Consider the following 19,761-nt stretch of genomic DNA (forward strand, 5'->3'; position numbering starts at 1 on the left):
CTGGCTGCATGAGGCTCCTTCGAGCTGTTCTCTAAGTGCTGTCTTCAACAGCCACCAAAGTGGCCTTGTTGCTGGGGAGAAGAGGAAGAGGAGATACGGCATCATGCTGCATGGTGTCTGCAGATGGATGAGAAGCAGTTGACAAGGACCCATCTGGGTGGTAGGTAGGAGCACAGATTATAAGGCACCTCTGCGGCCGAAAATTATATCTCACCAATGGTGTAAAATTTGCCAACACCTTGCTGAACTGAAATTGAGGTTGCCTGTGACAGCAAAGTCACGGTGACATGCTGGGTTGTGAATGGCTGCAGCACTGTTCAGGACCACCGTGGGCTACCGTTAGTGCAGGACTGATAGGCAGACGTGAAGATGGGTCTGGCAGTGCATTTGATCTATCAATGCATAAGCCCATGGTCTGATGCAGTTGCTTAGAGGAGCCTACAACCAAAAAATATCCAACTAATGTTAGGCTAATGGGAGGAAATATGTGAGCAGAATATTTATGTTTGGCAAGTGCAGCTAAAAATATCAACAATTCTCTTAGCAGTTTAATGTAGCAATGCCTTAATTTATTGTACTTTTTTTGTTGTTAATACAGGAAAATAGGAAATCAGGAGGCAGTGATTTTCTTAATTTTTTTTTTCAGTTGCATGATTGCTTCAGGGCTTTACAAACGTGTTGATAAATTCTGATGACTGATCGTAGACCACCCTCAGAGGCCAAAAGTTCCCCTTGGAGTGAAGCGGTTGGGAAAGGGGTGATAACTTCTGGGAAAAGCATCCATCCAGTGAACTGAACAGAGCTCATCAAGTTGCAAGGTAGTGTTGGTTGGAATGGTCTTCTAGATGTCATCTTGTCCAAGGCCCTGCTCAAGAGCAAGGCCAACTCTAAGCAGTCTTCTAGAGGCCTCATTGTGTGACATAGACCTCAGTTAAAGGATAATGGTGGGGTTCATTATGTCTTAGAACTTACCTATGTTGACTTCATGCCTTGAGCTGGCTTACTTTCACATCTCAACAACTTTGGGGTAGGGGGAAGAGATCCAGGAAAGTTCTCCAGCCAGAAGACATGGTACAACTTGTGGGTTGGCAGCAGCAGAACTGGTTTTGGGGGTTCTCTGTGTAGGAACCCATCAGCCTGGATACCAGGAGAGCATTAAGAGCAGGACATCTGCCAGTCTCCATTGTGCTGCTATTTCTAAACCTGTGGAATGAACAAACAATATGTTTCTACAGGCCTTTAAGTAAAAAGAAAGCAACACCCTGTATTTTGGTACCTACAGGTTGATGCAGTCCTGGATGATATGTGGTTAGATGGCTGGCTTGGATGTCACATACATTAGTAGTTATGAATATGGATCTCATCTACCATTTGTGCATTGTACAATTGAACAGAGTCCTGAAAATAGAACCAAGGACTGGTTTGGGATATCTGGCTGATTAGATGTCAGTGAAAGAATTAACACTGGATGGTAATGAGTCCCATTTGGGATAACACCAAAGTGACCTAGAATCCAGTATATCAGAGATGCTCAGTGCTCAGTCCCCAGAAAGCCAGAGGACTTAATGAATGTGGCTGTACCGTCTTAATAGGCAGTCCAGGATTAAAGGTACAAGGGCAGAAGACATGTTTCTTTTCAGCATGAGAGTCCACTTCCTAACCATAGAATCACAGAAATGTTAGGATGGAAAAGACTCTTAAGATTGAGTCCAACCATTAACCCAGCACTACCAAGTCCACCACTATACGATGTCCCTAAGCGTCACATCTACACATCTTTTAAATACCTGCAGGGGTGGTGACTCAACCGCTTCCCTGGGCAGCCTGTTCCAGTGCTTTATAACCCTTACAGGAAAGAATTTTTTCCTGATACACAACCTAAACCTCCCCTGTCACAAACTTGAGGCCATTTCCTCCTGTCCTATCACCTGTTACCTGGGAGAAGAGACCTGCCACAGCCTGCCTACAGCCCTTGCAGGTGGTTGTGGACAGTGAGGAGGTCCCCGCTGCGCCTCCTTTTCTCCAGGCTAAACAACCCCAGTTCCCTCAGCCGCTCCCCATAAGACCTGTGCCCCAGACCCTTCCCCAGCTCCGTTGCCCATCTCTGGACACACTCCAGCACCTCAATGTCTTTCCTGTAGTGGGGGGCCCAAACTGAACCCAGGGTTCGAGGTGCAGCCTCACCAGTGCTGAGCACAGGGGGACGGTCACTGGCCTGGTCCTGCTGGCCACACTGGAGGGAAAAATCTCTTTCTGCTCCTTATGAGCCAAGCCATCATCATTTACTCAAGATCTCATGTCCCTGAATTTTTCCAGATTTTCACGGTACTCAAGAAGTCAATTTTCAGCTGAACAAACTCTTCTGTCCATTTGGGAAAGAAAGGGAAAAAAAATACGTATTTCAGATCCTTCCCCTTAGCTTCTTGCATTTCACCCTGACTCTGTATTGATGTAAGATCCCTTTATTTTAAAAGGAGAAGTCAGTCACATGCCTCAGTAACACCTCTCCTGTGGTGCGTTGGGCCTTTAATGGATACTGTTGCCATATCGAGTAACTCGTCAACTGGATCCATGTGCACAACCTTTTGGCAGCTATTGCATATTTTCCATTTTGTACAAAAATCTGTTTTTAAGCACTAAGACTGCAAGGAAAGATGTTTGGGTGGATTTTTCTGCTTTTACATTGCATGGAGTGTGACTTTCTCAAGGTTGTTGTTTGGGGTTTTTTTCTTCTTTTTTTTCCCCTACCTGCAAAAATGCAGTGTGATTTTTACAACATGATCATAACATAATTTCCTAGCTTAGTTACATTTACAGTAGCTCGCATTGAAGCAAGGCGACAATGAATCAGTCCCTGGAATATTTTAGTCTGCACATAAGCCTCAATTCAGGGCAAGGAGAAATATTATTGATCTTTCATCAGGTAATTTTCATCATTTGAGTACCTGCATTGGACTCTTCACAGCAGTTCTTAAACTGAATCCATTCTTCCCTCTAGAGAACAAATTCGCTATCAGCAGCAGGGGTTTCTGATGTCAGGACTTTGAGTTTTCACATTTGAATGGGTTGGAACAATTGGATATTCCCCTTGTCCCTCACTGTAAACAGAGAGTCTCTGTACCTGAGTTCATTACATGCTTGGTCCATTGCCCTCTTCCAGCAGAAAAAGATAGTCTTGCCTTACCTGAAATAAACTTCAGAGCCTGTTGATTTATAATGAACTTCCTCAGATCTTTTTTTTCTTTTTTTTTCTTTTTTTTCTTCTTTTTTTTTTCTGTTTGTTTATCCTTCTATTATATATTTGTACACCATTCCTATAAGGGAAGTATCTCTTTGAAGTTTAATTTTTTGGACCACTGGCTGTGCATTTCAATTGTTGCTCTCCCTCTGGAGGTATATGTCCTTCTGTCTGCAGGTATATGTCCTTCTGGACACAACCTAAGATGTTTTGTCATGGACCGTGTAAGGTGATTTGCACAATTCCTGCAATAGCAATGCCTTTTGGGTGCTAGTGCAAAATTTATTGCCCCACAAAATGGGGTCTTCATTCACATGGCTGCTCTTGCAAGTGTTTTATGGGCCAATAAAGTGCCTTGTGTTTTTGTACTCTAACTGCTACACTGCTTTATGATCTGATGTCAGTTGGAGGGTGGTGGGGAAGAGCGACTTGTGGTACATTGGAAATTATGCATTATTGTCACCTGAGAGTCTGGAGGATCTTTAAATTGATGAAATGTAGGGCTGATGAGCAGAGAAGCCTCACCAGTAGCATTTCTTTTAAGATTTTGTCTCTTTTTTTGAAACTTAATCATTCCTAAAAAGAGACAGAGACATCTTTGTGCTTGCTAAATTAAATTGTTACTAGAAAGGCAATGCAAGGCAGAGTGAAACATAAGTTGAACGGAAAGGACAATGAAGGAGTTAGGAAGGAAAGCATTTAGAGATCAAGAATTCTGTATTTTGAGTGTATTGCACTCTGTGCAGGATAAATATATTAATTTCCCTTGCACTTCACAGCTTGCCCTTATGTTCAGAAAGTTGCAGAGATGTCAGATTTAAAGAGGCGTATGAAGTATATGGGATAGAGCAATAGGTGGTAAGTAGGCTGCTGAGATTCATTTCTCTTCCCAGCACAATTCCTTTAAGTCATCTCTGTGCTTTTTGAGAATGAAGTGCAATATGAAAACAAATAAAGCTGCAGAAAAAAAAAATTCTGCTCTCAAGCAAACATATTTTAAAACTGTTTTCTGCAATATATTATTTTCACTTTTTTTCCCCATCCTGTCTCTTACTCAAAAAAAATCAGAGAATAGATCTTGGCACAAGTGCCTCAAGGGAGTGTGTTCAGAAAGTGCCAGTGCTGTTACCAACTTCAACTTTTACGCTTTGTACTTTGAAACATCTTTCCTCCAGCTGGTCCCCTATCTGCATACCGCTGTACTCCAAAATCCATTCTAGGAGAGGAAGAGGAGGAACAGAGAGGAAACCTGACCGTGTTGTGCAGCCCTTCATGCCTCTGTGTTTGCTCCTGCTGGGGAGTTAATGGAGCTGGTCACAAAGATGCAACATACCCAGCATCAAGAGAAATGCCGTTAGTTAGAACAGAGGTCCCCAACCCGCGCTATGTGAAGTAGCCAGGGGTCATGCTCAGCAGCAGTGCATGTGGCCACCTTTGGAAGCAGCTGTGAAGGTGATGTTTTCTTCTGTGTGAAGCAGCAGCAGTTTGCAGCTTCCCAGTATGGTCCCAGTATCATTGTGCCAGGGAGGCTGAGTGCTACACTTCTGGCTAATGATATTGTTAGGTATAAATGTGGGATGAGCTTTAGGTGGGTGAGGAGGTGCTTTGGGCATCCCATATCACAGGAGATGTGGTCAGAGGGCCAGAGTGAGAGGTCGTGATATCTTGTCTCAGTTGCTGGAGTTGTGAGGTGTGAGTGGCCGTGCTTTATAAGTGCATGGAGGTATAATGGGGCAGGAGATCATGTCCTAATCAGGGGATGTGGTTGGGGCCTGCACTGGGTCTGGCTGAGCCCCACGGCAGCCCTCACGGTGCTGTGCTTGTACCGGGAGCTAGGAAGGTGGTGATAATGCACCAGGAGGTTGGCTGCTGCTGAGCAGCGCTGCACAGCATCCAGGCTGGCTCTCCAGCATTCCCCCCTGCCTCACCAGTAGGCTGGGGGTGGGCAAGATCTTGGGAGGGGATATAGCCAGGACAGCTGGCCCAAAGTGACCAATGGCATATGTCTGCTCAGATATAAAAGCTAAGAGAAAGGAGGAGGAAAGGGGGCATTCATTATTTACAACATTTGTCTACGGGACCAACCACTACGCATACCAAAGCCCTTCTTCTTGGGAGGTGGCGCAACATCACCTGCTGATGGGAAGTAGAGAATAGCATCTTTTGTTTTCCTTTGCTTCCTCATGCACAACCTTTGTTATTGCCTCATTAAACCACCTTTTTCGTGACCCACAAGGTTTTTTTTTCACCACCCCACCCCTGCACTGTTTCTGCTGAGGAGGGGAGTAATAGAGCAGCTTGGTGGGCACCTGGCATCCAGCCAAGGTCAACCCACCACAGGGTCATGTTTTGGGAATACATGGATTTGCAATGGAGCATCGGAGTTTAGGGAGACTGATATACAGTAGAACTATAATAGCAAAGTGTTGGTGTGAATGGTTTTTAAATTATTATTATTTTAGGAATTGGAGACCATTGTTATGGTATTTGGTTTTGGTGAAATGTGTAGTTTTGGGAGCGCGGAAATTGTAAGGAGAGAAAATTTAGTTTCTTCTCTGTAGGACACATAGGAGTGATGGTTGAGACCAGGGAGGTGAGGTGTGGGAGAGTGGCACAGGGGTTCTAGGCTCTGATTGGGGAACGTGAGCATGTTTCAGCACATAAAAGAACCATATTAAAATCGTGTCTTTGTGGACAGAAAAGTATGTGTGTGTGTACTGTATGATACCCATGAGGTCAAAAAGATGCTTATCTATTTGGAATGGTATAGTTGCATTGCTCATGGACTCTACAGAGCAGCCATGTTTCAAGTAGACTTGTGACTAAACCCAAAATCATCATGTCCCATCTGAATGGAGTTCCCAGATGGAAATGAAAGAGATGTCAGGAGAAGCCCATGCTGTGGGGTTCGTACACATCTGTCTTGGAAGCCAAAAGCTATGCCACTGCCTCTGCCAGTGACGGTACTGAAGCAAATCAAATAGGAGTTTCAGTTCCTTTGCGTGATACTTCACCATTAGTGGATTTTGCATGTCTGCAACATCTGTTGTAAATGCCAGTCCATTTGCATTGTCCAGACAGCTTAACTAATTGGTATTTACAGTGCAACATTTATTAACTTCAATGTGAAGGTTAATAAAGGCTTTCTTCAGTGCCTAAAAGGTGTATTTCTAACAGACCTGATGTCCCACTGGATGTTGGTGCTGTTCTTTTGGAACAGTGTCTTCACATTACCCGTTAAGGAGATCAGCGTGTATCATACCTTCCTCCAAGCTGGTCTATGACCTTTATGGTGACATTCCTTCATTTGTCATCTGCAGTGGAGTAGGGGGTCAGCGTAACCTCCTCAGATGCGTTTCCTTTGCCGACGTGCTGCCTTCTGAAACCCGTAGATCTGGATTCCTGCCATGGTTGAACAAAGTCTTCATGTTTGTGCCCTGCCACAGTGCTTTCTGGATGTTTGTCTGTCGAGTCTTGAAACTGAACTTCTCAGAGATGATAAACCACCTGTTTTTGCACTTCAGACTGCAAAAGAATTGCTTGGTTGTTGCCTTTCTTTTAGATTTCTCGCTAGTCAAAGGGTGGACATATTTCACTGCTTTATAAGACAGCCTGTTTGCTACACATTGACAATTTCAGTGGTACAATTGCTGCTAATGCCTTTTCATTCTCACTTAAATCCTGATAGAGGAACTGGGTTTAGGCACATCACTTAATTTAAGTATACACATAGGAGTGTTTGTGCTTTAATACCCCTAAGTAGAAATACACAAATAATAACAGCAAGCTGAAAGGTGTCTCAAGCTGTTTGTTTGTCTTTGATTTCTTGCACACTTCACAAAATAACAAAACACCTCACAGTCGTTTGAATGAAATGGATTCATTTTTCAATTAAAATTGCCTGGTTTTAAGCAAAGTTGGCTTTATTTTTAAATGAAATGTATTTTCCAGGGTGAAAACGTCTACATCTCAGAAATTTGTGTGATTTATTCCCTTTTTTGCAGATGTTTGCTCTGGATGCTCTTTCCACCTAAAAATTTGGTGGCAAGAAAACACATGAAACAGCAAAAACAACTTTTAAAATTAGAATAAAGCCTCAAAAGATCTACATCTCCTTTCACGAAAACTTTCCATACTCCAAGGTACAAAGTGCTGGCTCTTTTATTAATGATGGTTTCAGCATAGTTTCTCAAGGAGAGCTAAAGCAATCGATCACTCATTCACATCAGTAAAGTGCCCTTCATCTTTACTTTTCACAGTGCCATACCGAGTATTAAACGCGCTTTAAATGCTAAAACCAAGAGAGCGAGTGTGGGAAGGATAATAGGCTAAATTAATCTGCAGTGCAATTTATCTCCTGTCCATTTGTCCCTGTCTTCCCTACATACGTGTGTGTATGACATGTTCTTGCACACCCGTGCACCCACACTCACTCATCAAGTCTATCCAGTTTGCTTCATCAGCTAGAACTGGTGCATACAGTGAGGGGGATGCACTGCTGTATGATTGATATCATGGCAACCCATCATATTATTTAAAAACACAGACATCCAGCAACGACAGAAAACCTGACGTAGTGTGAAGTGCTGCTCTTAACACCACCCGTGGCCCCACAGCTGTATAGGGCTGCTGGTTAGAATTGGGATGTAGCCACTGGGATTAACATTACAATAGGTAGGACTGCCTGCCATCTCCAGCAGTGACAAGCGGAGCCTGTGCATGTCCCTGGCTCGGTCCCACGCTCAGTAAGCTCTTGCCATAGAGGGTTTTATGGCTGGTAAATTCATAAATAGGGAGACACGGGCTTCTTTTGTTTCTGGTCCTGCCCTGAAATGCAGGAGCTGATTTCTACAGGAGTATAAATTCTGAAAATGTATTTCAGCAGATACACCAGTCTTTTTTATCTGCAGAAAGTCCTTGTGATTTGGTGTATTGTTTATTGCATTTTGTGTCTGTAGCTTCCAGCCTGTGTTCTGCAACAGGCAAGTTCTAAGAGAAAGTTTGCATATTTTGGAGTCCACATCCATAGTGTTTCCAAAGGGATTTATAGGTTAAAAACGTAAGACAGCATCCATGTCTGCAAATTTCCAGGAAAGGAGATGGGTTCTAATGCTCTTTTATGGTGTATAAAGTATTTTCTGTGTTCGTGGACTACATGCAGGACTCAAAGTGTGTAGTTCTCCCCACCTCCCCCTGCAAGTTGACTGGCTCCACTAACTCCCGCTACAGAGCCCTAAATGCAGCAACCCTCAGCCTTAGGTAAGCATCATGTTTCTGAAAAACCTGGAAAGGCAGCTCTGATCCCAGCTTCAGCAAAGAGCTGCAGTAAATTACTGGAAGAAAGGGGTGGTAACAACTACCTGCAGGTTGTACGTTGCTTAGCTGCTTTCTGGTGTTATTACCGACACCTTTGGTTGTGCCTCTGAGAATTGCTGCAGGGATACATCCCGGTAACCTTTCCGTGACAGATGTTAAGCCGTGGTCCACTCGTTAATGCAGAAATGTGAAAGGCACGACAGAGTTAGAAAGCACAGGCAAAGCAATCAGAATAGTCACGGTTTGATGCCATTTATCTTAGGGCGCTAAAAGGATTATGGGGGCAATACCAGGAACGCTGGCAAATATGAAGAGCTGCCAGAGGGCAGCTGAGGTCCTCGGGCTGCAAAGGGAGGGACCTGCTGGGTTTTTTTGCAGAAATCTGGTGCAGGAAGATGGTCTGCTTCTGTACTACCTGAGTTGCAAGAATAGTTACAAAGAAATAAGCAGTTTATCAGCACCTGGAGGGGGGAAAAAATTACTGTCATGATCAGTAGGCACCAGGGTTCATCAAAATGAAATTATGATGAATTAAATTAATTTCTGTCTCTGATAAGCTAAGAGGCTTACTGGATAATGAGGGAGAGGAGGTGTAATATAGCTCAGTGCTGGCAAGGCGTTTGCAAAGGATCCAAGGGGCTCTTTCATTAGGAAATAAAGTGAAACTTGTAAAATTAAAACTTACTTAGGAATAGTATGGGTGGGAGAAGGAAAAATAACTTGAGAGGTGACTAATGGCAATGACATTGTTAAGCTGCTTCCCGTGGGGTCCTGTTTTGAGTGCTCTCTGAGCTGTCAGTAATGACTTGACAGATGGAGTCTGAGGCGATGCTGAACTAATCTGTAGGTGATGTGGGGTTAAGAGGGGGTCTTACATGCTGTCCTGGAGATAATTTAGTTGAAAAACACAAACTTGAATTGCTGGTAGTAGGTCAATAAATAACTAGCTGCAAAGACTGGTCGCATTTTGCAGGTGTCGAGTGTTCTTATTTTATTAATAACTGCTTCTTAATTTTTTATTATTTATTTTTAAGAAGCAATGGAGAGAAAAAAAAAATGTGCCTGATAGATATTGAAAATAGCGTGGAAAATTTTGCTAAGGTTTGCATTTCTGTGATGAAATTTGTGAGGGACTGCTATCTGACTGCAATTCGTATGTTGAATCCAGAACCACTGAACAGCATAGCTGCTATAGCTGCAGCCTATAGCTGTGCCTGTCTCTAGAGATGACGCAGCACCTGTGCCAGGTGGATTTGAAATTCCTCCCCTTCTTTCCCTCCACGACCACAGAACATGCCCTAATCCCCCTAGAGAAAAATAGCACCGCTTCTAATACTTTCAAGTGGCAGGAAAACTGGACATCTATGATGCTTTTACGGTATAATATTTTGTGTCTCGAAACTTGGAAGTAGCAGTTTGTTTTTCTCCTGACTTTTACTGTGCTGGATGATTTACATCTATGCAAAGGGGTTTGCTGACAGATAAGAATTTGAGCCCTTATTTTGCTCTGTTGTAAATGATTCCTCAATGTGCACAACCAGGACCTAAAGACAAAAGGGGGCAGGGGGAAACAAAAAAAAATAATAGTTAGAGCTGTGATTTTCAGTTTGGAACAAGTACAAGTAGAATTAGCTTTTCTTCCTTTGGTGACTGTAATGATACAGTAAAGATTCTGTAGGGCATCTTGGTGAAACTTTTCCTCCTAGCTCATCTTTCTGCTTTGTTTACATCTGCAATAAATACTTATAGAGGAGAGATGCCCACTGCCTTAGTCAGGCACAGGCAGAGCTGGCAGCCCTAGAGGATGAAGTGTGGGGCTGTCTATGGGCAGTAAGTTATAGTGGTCTAATGCAGCATAAATTTCCATCCTATAGGTAAGTGTTTGCTAATGCAACTGTTGAACACATCGGCCTGGATCATCTGTTTCTGAAATATCATTAGCTCTGCTGTAGGATTTTCCTGGCTGTGTAGGAGACACCCAAAAGTGGTGGGTTACCTCTGCAGCACCTTTGGAGGTGCCCCTCTCCACAGACCATGAAGGACCTCTGCTGGTTTTGCTCTGAAGTTAAGCACCTGGATTAAGTGGAGAAAGAGGAACAGAAGCCACAGAGACTTAGTACCCCTTGCTACTCCATGGCTGTCCCTTGCATTCAGTGCATGAAGTTTTATATACATGTATTTATAGTTTGCTGAGGCCTATCATCAGCTCCCACAGACATCAGTGCTTCACAAAATCCAGCTGTAAGACAGGGAAGAAATTGGCTAAAATCTTACAGTGTGAGCAGTTTCCTTGTGCATACTGGATGCACACTTACATATTTATGTCTCCAACAACAATGGAATATATATTAATGCAGATACTCAACCTATTTCTACTTAAGCCACAGATCATGCAGCTCAGTGCTCTGCTCTGCATACTATGATTTTCCCCTTTTTGTACAAGAAAACGGCAGTAAGTGTTGTGGCTGTGCAGCAGACAAGTATGCAGCTTACGTTATGCTGAGCTACCTGGCTTAACTGTAGCCAAACCTACTTGACCACCCGGCTCTTAAATGCATAGAACTACTCCAGTGCTATGCAGTTGCACTGTGCCAAAGGGAATATAAATCTAATGATGCTGAAGCCAGTACAGTAAAGGTGTCTTTGATCTGCACCTGAGAAGCTTATTATTGCTCTTACATTAGCTATCAGATGAAAGTAAAGTAAGATATACCCTGTATTATAAATGGAAATGCCTTTCTCCTGCTGGAACTAGAAAACAAACCTCTTTGGGATTATTGTGAGTGGCAGCAGGCACGGTGAGGCAGAGAGAAGTCTTACCCTTCTTGGTCTTTGCTGTTGCATTTAGGGTCTGATTATTTTTTTGTTGCCTTGGTCATTCATCAAAGTGTCTCAAAGAAATGGTGCAAACAGTAGTTAAGCTCCTTCCTTCTGTCCCTGCGGAGAAGGGAAGCAGCCGTCATCGCATCTGCCACTTTACTGCGCTCATCTTAAAACTGGATAAATAAATTAGAGATATGATTGTTCAGAGAACAAACTGCAGGCAGCTGTGTGCTGGGGATTATGGATTCGGTGGACCGGTGGACCATACTTCTCTGGTAAAGAAAATAGCAGCCTTAGGAAACTCCTAGGCAGCAGTGTGGCAGCTCCTGTATTATTTAGTGCATTGTTTTTCCAATCTTTGTGCACACGGAAATGCACAGCAAGAGATGTGACTCTTCCTAAGAGATGCCCTTTTTGTTTTTACTCTTAGAGTGCTTATTTTCAGAGTAATGCTGTAGAAAAAAACAGTCTGCTGCATTATTTATATTTTAGTCACATGGTATCTCCACAGACTGAGTATTTAACTTACTATTAAAATAATGACTTTTTCAGAAGCACATTTTATTCATCAGAGGCACCCCTTTAATTAACTTCCACACTTTCATGGGGAGACAAATATTAATAATAATGATAATAACAACAACAGTAACAATAATGATGATGACATATCTTGTTACCATTACGTATTAAAATAAAATGCTGCAGGGAGTGGAGTTTCAGTGCCTCTTTTTTAATGAAGGTCTTAATAGCATTTAATGTAAATTAAATATAATTACTGTCTGATTCCTAAGCCTATCTCTGAGGCTGAAGAATAAGATGTTAATTGTGCTGACAACATGGTGGGAAGTGCCAAGGTCAAGCAGGAGCATGTTGGTTAAAGTGCATTTTGAATGAAGAGGTGAAAGGCAGAACTTTTTATTTTTGTACTCCGCTCCCAGTTACTTTGCAGCAGTTCTGTGCAAAGCTTGTGCACAGTGTAGATTTATTACATAAGACTTCTAACAAAATTTACATTAGAATGTAAATGAAGGAGACTTTATTTAACTTTACAAATTGGGAAGGATCAGATGTGTGAGTCTAACAAGCCGTTTTATTTTGGAGATGGGTAATTGCTGGTATGTAAATTCCTGACTGTTTCTGTGGGCAGATAATTTAATGAGGTCTGCAAAATATCTGGACATCAACCCCAGCATCTTGCATTGCATTAAGAGGAATTACTTGTTGAAGCCTCAGTTCTGAAACTGCTGCTTAGGGCATTCATGCACTTGGTGGCAAGATTTTCTTGATTAAAAGATGGGAAATCAGGTTCACTGTGTACTCCTCAAGGTAGGCAATGCGAAAAGATTCAACTCCCAGCTCCCTGTCTTGTGATGACAGTGTGGTATACGTGTCTGTGGTAGATATGACCTCTTCCATCTCAGATTTAAAGCGATATATTTAGTCAGCTGGTACAGTGGGTCCTCGGTTCATAAATAAATAAAATGCCTTTTGATGAATGAATATAGAAATGGTATCTTAATTTAACTGAGGAGACCTGAGAATAGCTACTGAATCCAGTCTTGTCTTCTATGAGATTATTTCTCTTTCCTGTGTGGTGCCAAAGGAGTCCATGCCTTCTGTGTGCTTGTTCAACCCTTAACACACATCTGAATTACTGTTCTGCAGCCAAGAGATGGTATCTTCAAGATACACTAAGTTATCGCTTGTATACCTGGTAGGTACAATGCATAAAATTAAGTGCACTTTTATCCTAGACAGCTTTTCCACCTGAGCTGTGTGCACAGAGGTGTAACCTAAGTGGAAGAAATCTTTGCTGTGGGGGTGAATATCGCAGTTCATGGTGCTTATACCCATCTTCCCTGACTAGGTGGAAATGACAGTTGTTGTATTGCTTGTTGAGTGTACTCAACATAGTGTAAGGTTACAGTTGGTAAAGACTGGTTGGGGGGTGCCCTTGTTCCTCAAAAGAGGTACTGAAAAGGTTGACATAAGTCTTGAAAGAGCTGGTCTTCATCAGTACTGACAGAGAAGCAGGAAGGAGCTGAACAGCCAGGTCGGTCCATGGGTCTTCAGAACAGAGGGGCTGTAAATAAACATTTTAACATTTATTAATCAAGGAACTTCCATTCACTCCAAGTTCTACCCACTCTGAAAAAAAAAAACCAGTACTGGCAAATGAATCTTTTCAATACAACTGTAGCTCAAATGTGTCTTCCAAGGGGGAAAAAAGATCATTTTCTCCTGGTCTTCCTCGTGTCTTTCTGGAGTTTTTGACAGAAGCATTATGGAAAACCACCCCTTTATGACTAAAACCTTGTGAAGAACTCCCTGGGGAAGCTTAGGGTGCAGAAAATTCCCTGTTGGCCTGATAAAGCTGGAGAACTGCTGGGTTGAGCCAATGAATAGCTTTGGGCAGCATTTATGTCTCTTCCCTTTGCTTTGTGTGGTCCCGAAGAGCAAAGCCAGCAACCTGTGCTTGCAAGAAACAATGGTACTGGAACGTAGGGTGTAACGGAGAAGGACAGCCGTGACTGGAGAGGGGACTGGTGTGGCTCCCTGCTGGCTTGTTTCAGTGCTCATAAAGCAGCACTGCACCTTCGTGTTCATGGTGCCTTCCTCAGGTATTATGTCATTAGCAGGTAGACCGTTTCGGTAAGTAGATTTGTCCCACTCAGTTTCTGTCTCTTCAGATTTCTCTTCTGAGTCCAAAGTTTTCCGGGACAAGCCATCAGATATTTCCCCAGTCCCGTCTCTTTTTGCTAGGGAACTCTTCTTTTGACTATTTTACTTGCAATACCAACCATGTGTGATGGTCTCTCCTGTTTTCATCTTATCACCTCCCCCTGACTACGCAGGCACCCAGCCATTGTCTTTGTGCTGATCGCAGGGAGAATGTTTGGGGCAGCTCCTTGCTAATATTTCCTACAGCCTTCTGGCTGCCCTTGCTGGTCAAGACCCTGGACTCACATAATCCTACTGTGGCTCCATGTGCTGTGTGTTGTGTTGTCTCAGTTGCTCCGCAGCTTGATAAATTTCTGTGAGTGTCTCATTATGAATTAATTTCAGTTACAATTCCCATCTTCTCTTCTCTTCTGTAGTCACGCAACCCAGCAAGAGACTAATAAAACCATCACGACGAGCACCAAAGCCATCAAGCAGCTGTCTGAGGTTGTCAGAGGCTCATCCAGGGTATGTGTCATTCATGATGCTGTTGGGGAGGAGTGTTGGGTCTTATGGAGGAGGAAATAATGAAATAAAGAAGCGGTAGTGGGTGCTTTAAAGCTGCTGAGCTCCGTGTCTTGTTATAACTTCCTTTCCTGTTACACAATAAGCAAAGCTTGCATTTATAAATGACCAGTGGGGAAAACAGCTGCAGAAACCAGTTCTTCTTCCAAAACTGGATCATGTGGAGTTGGAAACCAAGAGCTCAGCAACAAAGCCTCGACTAGCTCGCACCTGTTTCAGGGTCTCCCTCAGTTTGGGTGAAAGTACTAATTAGGAATAAATTTGCTGCTCTCTATTGGTAATAACTTATTCTTCTGCCTGGTCAATTAATGTAACAGATTTTATTTTTTTTTAACTCTTCTAACAGTGTGCAGTTGGAGTAATAAAACCTACAAATTTTGATATGAAGCCTGTAGCTCTTGTCCCTCATATAAAATAAGTAGTTCTGGTGGGTATTGGCTGCTGGTTGGTGTGTCCCTCTTGGGGATCTCGGTACAATTGCAAACTTTCCTCCCATAACATTTCTCACAGCATGAAAAGCTTTCCATTAATTTAGAGGTTTACAGTCAGTCCTTTCCAAACCATTATTCTGTGTATTGCTTTGCATACACACACGGAGAATTTTTTTTCTTTCTTTCTTATTTTCCAGCAGTATTGCAGTGCCAACAAGGTGCACTGTGGGAGTTTCTCTGGCTTCCCTGGAAGCTCCGAGTGCTGCTGGAGCTATTGGAGCCAGGATGTCCAACTGAGCAAATTGATAGTATTTCAGGGGCAGAGATACTGGTGTAAATCAGTGTGATACAAGGCAGGAGACTGTTGTAAAATAGCATGTGGCTATTTTAGGGCTTCCTTTCAAACATACCCCAAAGGACTTAAATAGAGAGGCCTATCTGGAATTCCAGGTTTTTGTAGGATGAGTGCTGACCCATTAGGTCAGCTTTTCAGGGTGGCAATCTTACCTTATTTTGCATACGTAACAAACATAAGGTTTATAGACCTTTGTATGTAGAATGGGAATAACGATACTTGCCCTGTTCTAAAAATCGTTTTAAATCTTTGGATGAAGAGCTGTAAGGCTGGGATACTCTGTGTATGAAAATATTACCATTAAAAATCAAAGATGTTTATCCCATTCTTTTTAAAACCTACTTTTGTATTCTTAAGTGGTTGCCTAAAGTAGCTGAAATTGCTGTAAAATGAATATTTCTGCTTAGTGTCTTAGCGTAGATTGGGTTTTGCTTGATACTTGTTTTTTAAGCTGACACCCCACTTCCTTGCAGTTCGTTCTTCTCCATAAATCCCGGAGATGTGAGCTCCTGCACACCTGAAATCTGAGATCAAAGGGGTAGAACAGCTCCCGGAGAATTTCCATTGCCTGACAGTGTTTGGGTTTGGTGACTCCATCTGAGAACGGTGATTTTGCAAAGTATCGAGTAATGACCTCAGGCTAGACTGGGGTCTTATTCTGAGAACACTCCAGACAGAAAGGTGGTGGTGTTTGAGTACATGTTTTGGAAAATTGGAGATTGGTTGGTTTCTGACAACCAGGTGCAAGGCCAGGTGGGAAGAATGTTGTAGTGGCTGATGGAACTGTCAGGTCTGGTAAATCACCCATTGCCATCAAATGAAGTGATGAACTCGGTCATGGTATAAAGGACTTTTTAGAGGAGGATCACCTGGGGTTCTCCAGCAGGTAATCCAAGGCTGGATTCTAGAAAGCAGAAGCAGTATACCATGCTATGACCATTCTGTTCTTTTGATAGCAGTAGGGTATTTATTTGTGTGTGTTGCTCAGTCTTTAAGAACTGGTATCGGAATGAAACCCCCTGCGTGGAGTAAGCAGGGCAGCAGAATGTCCCACAATATATCCCTGCTCCAGAAGGTGTCTGGCTCAGATAGCAGACCACACAGAAGTCATGACTGGAGTGCTATTTTTAATATCAAAAGTGGCCTTTTTTTAATTGCTTTGGCCTGAAAGATCAAAACATCTTGTGCTCCCTTCCCAAAATAAAACCTGATAGCCACCTGGCAGCTCCAGTGAAACTGAGTTTTTTTGAATATTCTTTGTGCCTACTTGGTTTATTTGGTGTCTCCCACCAGGGCTATTTCCTATGGTCCCAGACAGTCTACTATTCAATTTACCTCTACAGACCTGCTAACTAGGCTTCTTTTTATTTTTTCCAAAACAGCAAGAGCGACTTCAGCTGGACAGGCTGAAGAACCAGCTGTCAGATGCCATCCAGAGATACGGAGCTGTGCAGAAGGTGAGGGTCTCTCTTGCTTCCACTCTTCCCTTTGTGAGTTTGGGAATGTGTTAAGTGTGAGCGAGCATGGCTCCCAAGAGTGTGGAGCATCTCCACAGAGCTGCTTATGTGTAGGTTTTTTCTGTCCTTTCTTACTTTATCAGTCAAGCAGTGTATTGTTACATTGGAATATGCACACGCATGTGACTGCAGAACAATTCAGCAGCAATGGAAAAAGAGAAAAAATTGTGCTTTTGCCAGCTGTGTGTCTGGTAGGACTTTCAGTGGTTCCCCTGACTTAGGCATGATGTTATTTTGGGGTGTCCCCACTTTCAGGGGAGAAGAAGTGATTGCACAGTGCCCCTGTTTCCAAACATGTCTTGTGGTTTCGACCTGTCACCAAGATCAAGCTGTTTAATAACACAAACAAAACCTGAACTTCAGCTCCTTCATTTGCTTCTTGCTCTTCCACTTTACCCTGGGGAGGCTGTACCGATGAACAGATTACGCTGTAGTGATAATGATTTAAATTTCCCTAAATTCTTCAAACTGCCTCTCTCCCCTACCGTAACAAGTATGAACACATATCCTGATTAATGGAAATAAAACCTGGATGAACTCTGGTTCCTTACTTACACTATGTTAGTGAGTTTGACCCATGCCTGCAACACATGGGAGGAATATATTGTAATTATACAGGTGTAATGAAATTTGGCTGGCAACATGCACTTAATAATGTATCTCTATTAGAAACACTCTACCGATTGATTTTCTAACACTTGCTGCCTGTGGTCAAAAAATAAATCATCAAACAGACAAATAAATAAATAACAGTACATAAAATTGCACTTCAGCATCATGCATATTATGTAATAACCGTACATTATCTCTAATGCTATCTCGTATTTTTAATTATTTCTCTGTCCTCTTAAAAAAAACCCCACAAGTGTGGAGTCCTTAAATGAAATTATTTTAACCGGTATTTGAGAACTTGGAAGTAGTCAGGGTAAAGGGCTCCACCCCCATATACACTCACCTTTTCAATGCCTTTTTTTGTTTTACATTCATGAGTACAATCCATCTGAAATGTATGTGTAGGTTTGATTTGTTTTCTTAAAAAAATCATCAATTCAGAAGTGCCAAAATTAGCCACTGCAGTCTGTGAATGCCCAGTTGCGTCAGGAAACCAATCTGAGTGGTAAATTGCTACTTATCCACGTCCTAGCTGTCGTTTCTTAAATGCGTGTTTCAGTTTTGATAACCTTGTCATTTTGGAAGCTTTGAAGACTTTTTAATTCCTGCAAGACCAAACTTTCCAATACGGTTATAGTCCCTTTCTTTTTCTAAATAATAAGAGTTTTCTCTATGTCCTTTTCTTTGCAAAGGGGAAGAAATAGCTTCATATGATTCCTTCCGTAAATACTTGGATTCTGTTTTCTCAGCCTTCTTTCCCTCTTTTTTTTTTTTTTTTTTTTTTTTAAATTTTTTACAGAAAATAGCAGACAAATCCAAAGCTTTGCTTCCTACTGGGCAGAGAAGTATCAAGCAGGTAAGTTCATGTGTGTCTGTGTTTGACAGTAAGGACATTGCTTAAAAAGGGCTCTTTTCTAACCCCACTAATGATGCTAAAGGGCATGGTGCTCCCCCACTATCTACATTGAAGCCAGTGAGGTGGTTTTGAAATAGAGATGTATGCCATCTTTGCTGGTGGAAGATACAGGACCCAGGGAAATGAGACATGTGTAAGACCTGTTTGATTATTCTCTGCTTTTCTGTTCTCATGAAGCTGGGTTTTTTTTGATGGGAGTCTTGTCTGCTCGGAAATATATCGAAGAGCAGTCCTGTATCCCCTTCCCTGGGAGCTGGGCTTGTAAGCTAAGTGAAATGACACTCCAAGTGCAATTTCTTAGAAGGAAGTGAGAGGAGATTTGATTAAACCTTTGTCATCCATTTTAAAAGGGATCATATTGTCTGCATTCTTTGGATACATTACACGGGGGTTAGCTATTCTATGCAAATAGAGCCTTTTTTTCCTTTTTACCCATAGTAGGAACTCTGTCAATGAATAAATACTGTGTGTAAACACAGTATATACATTATAGTCTTGTGCATATATTTAGTTTCATATGTACATGCATGTGTATGTATATTTAAAATATAATTAAATGTATGTGTGCCCGTGCACATATGTAACATGGTTAAGACTGTAAAGATGTATGTGTGTGTGTGTATACACATATGTGTGTAGTCTTTCACAAATAGTAATGCAAAACGCTATATATGTAATATGTGTGTGTGTGTAACAAATCTCCACAGATTTCAATGGCAGGTTTGCTGCCAGGAGATCAGTTAGCTGTGGTACACATCCAGCAGAGATTAGCTTGGCCCTTCAAGTCCTACACATTAAAAAGCTTTTTCGATATTTGCAGCTGACATCATGCCACCACACCGTGGAACTCTATGTCTAATTTCAGTGATTATTTCTGGTATTCTTGATCTTCTTGTCTTTGTTTTTAAGGGGCAGTCAGTAGATTTTCTGCTTTTCTAATGAGTCTTCATTCCTTACCTTGTTGTGCCACCTGATTTTCGATATCCTCCTTAATGTGTGTGTAAAAAATAGTTGTTCCTTGTAATGTTAATCCTTCTCTGTAAAAAGGGTGGAATGACACCACCAAAGGGCAAGTCAGTGGACCAACGTTTTAGCATTAGCTAGGTTTCAAGCAATTACAATTCGGCATCGGACCTTCCTGTCCCTTAGTTGGTGTCAGGTGGTAGTGCTAATGAAGCTAAAGCTGTGTGTGCCAAAAGGCTGGTGAATTCCTTTACCTTTATTGAGAGCTCCCACCACCACCTTTGGAGCCGTGGTGGACAGATGTTGCTTTTCAGCTATGCATTTCTAGAAGTGTTACAGCTTAT

At 42.2% G+C, this 19,761-nt stretch overlaps 1 protein-coding gene across 7 annotated transcripts in view; it reads left to right on the forward strand.

The window, feature by feature from the left end:
- TSNARE1 (t-SNARE domain containing 1) overlaps positions 1–19,761 on the forward strand; it is a 508,372-nt gene that overhangs the window by 217,563 nt on the left and 271,048 nt on the right. For all 7 annotated transcript variants that reach the window (XM_037380780.1, XM_037380779.1, XM_037380786.1 and 4 more), the window contains 3 exons: positions 14,476–14,566; positions 16,792–16,866; positions 18,338–18,394. In XM_037380780.1, the coding sequence (XP_037236677.1) occupies positions 14,476–14,566; positions 16,792–16,866; positions 18,338–18,394 (223 nt within the window). The remainder of the gene's footprint in view (positions 1–14,475; positions 14,567–16,791; positions 16,867–18,337; positions 18,395–19,761) is intronic.

This window comes from Falco rusticolus, chromosome 3, assembly GCF_015220075.1.
Source record: "Falco rusticolus isolate bFalRus1 chromosome 3, bFalRus1.pri, whole genome shotgun sequence".
NCBI classification, from domain to species: Eukaryota; Metazoa; Chordata; class Aves; order Falconiformes; family Falconidae; genus Falco; species Falco rusticolus.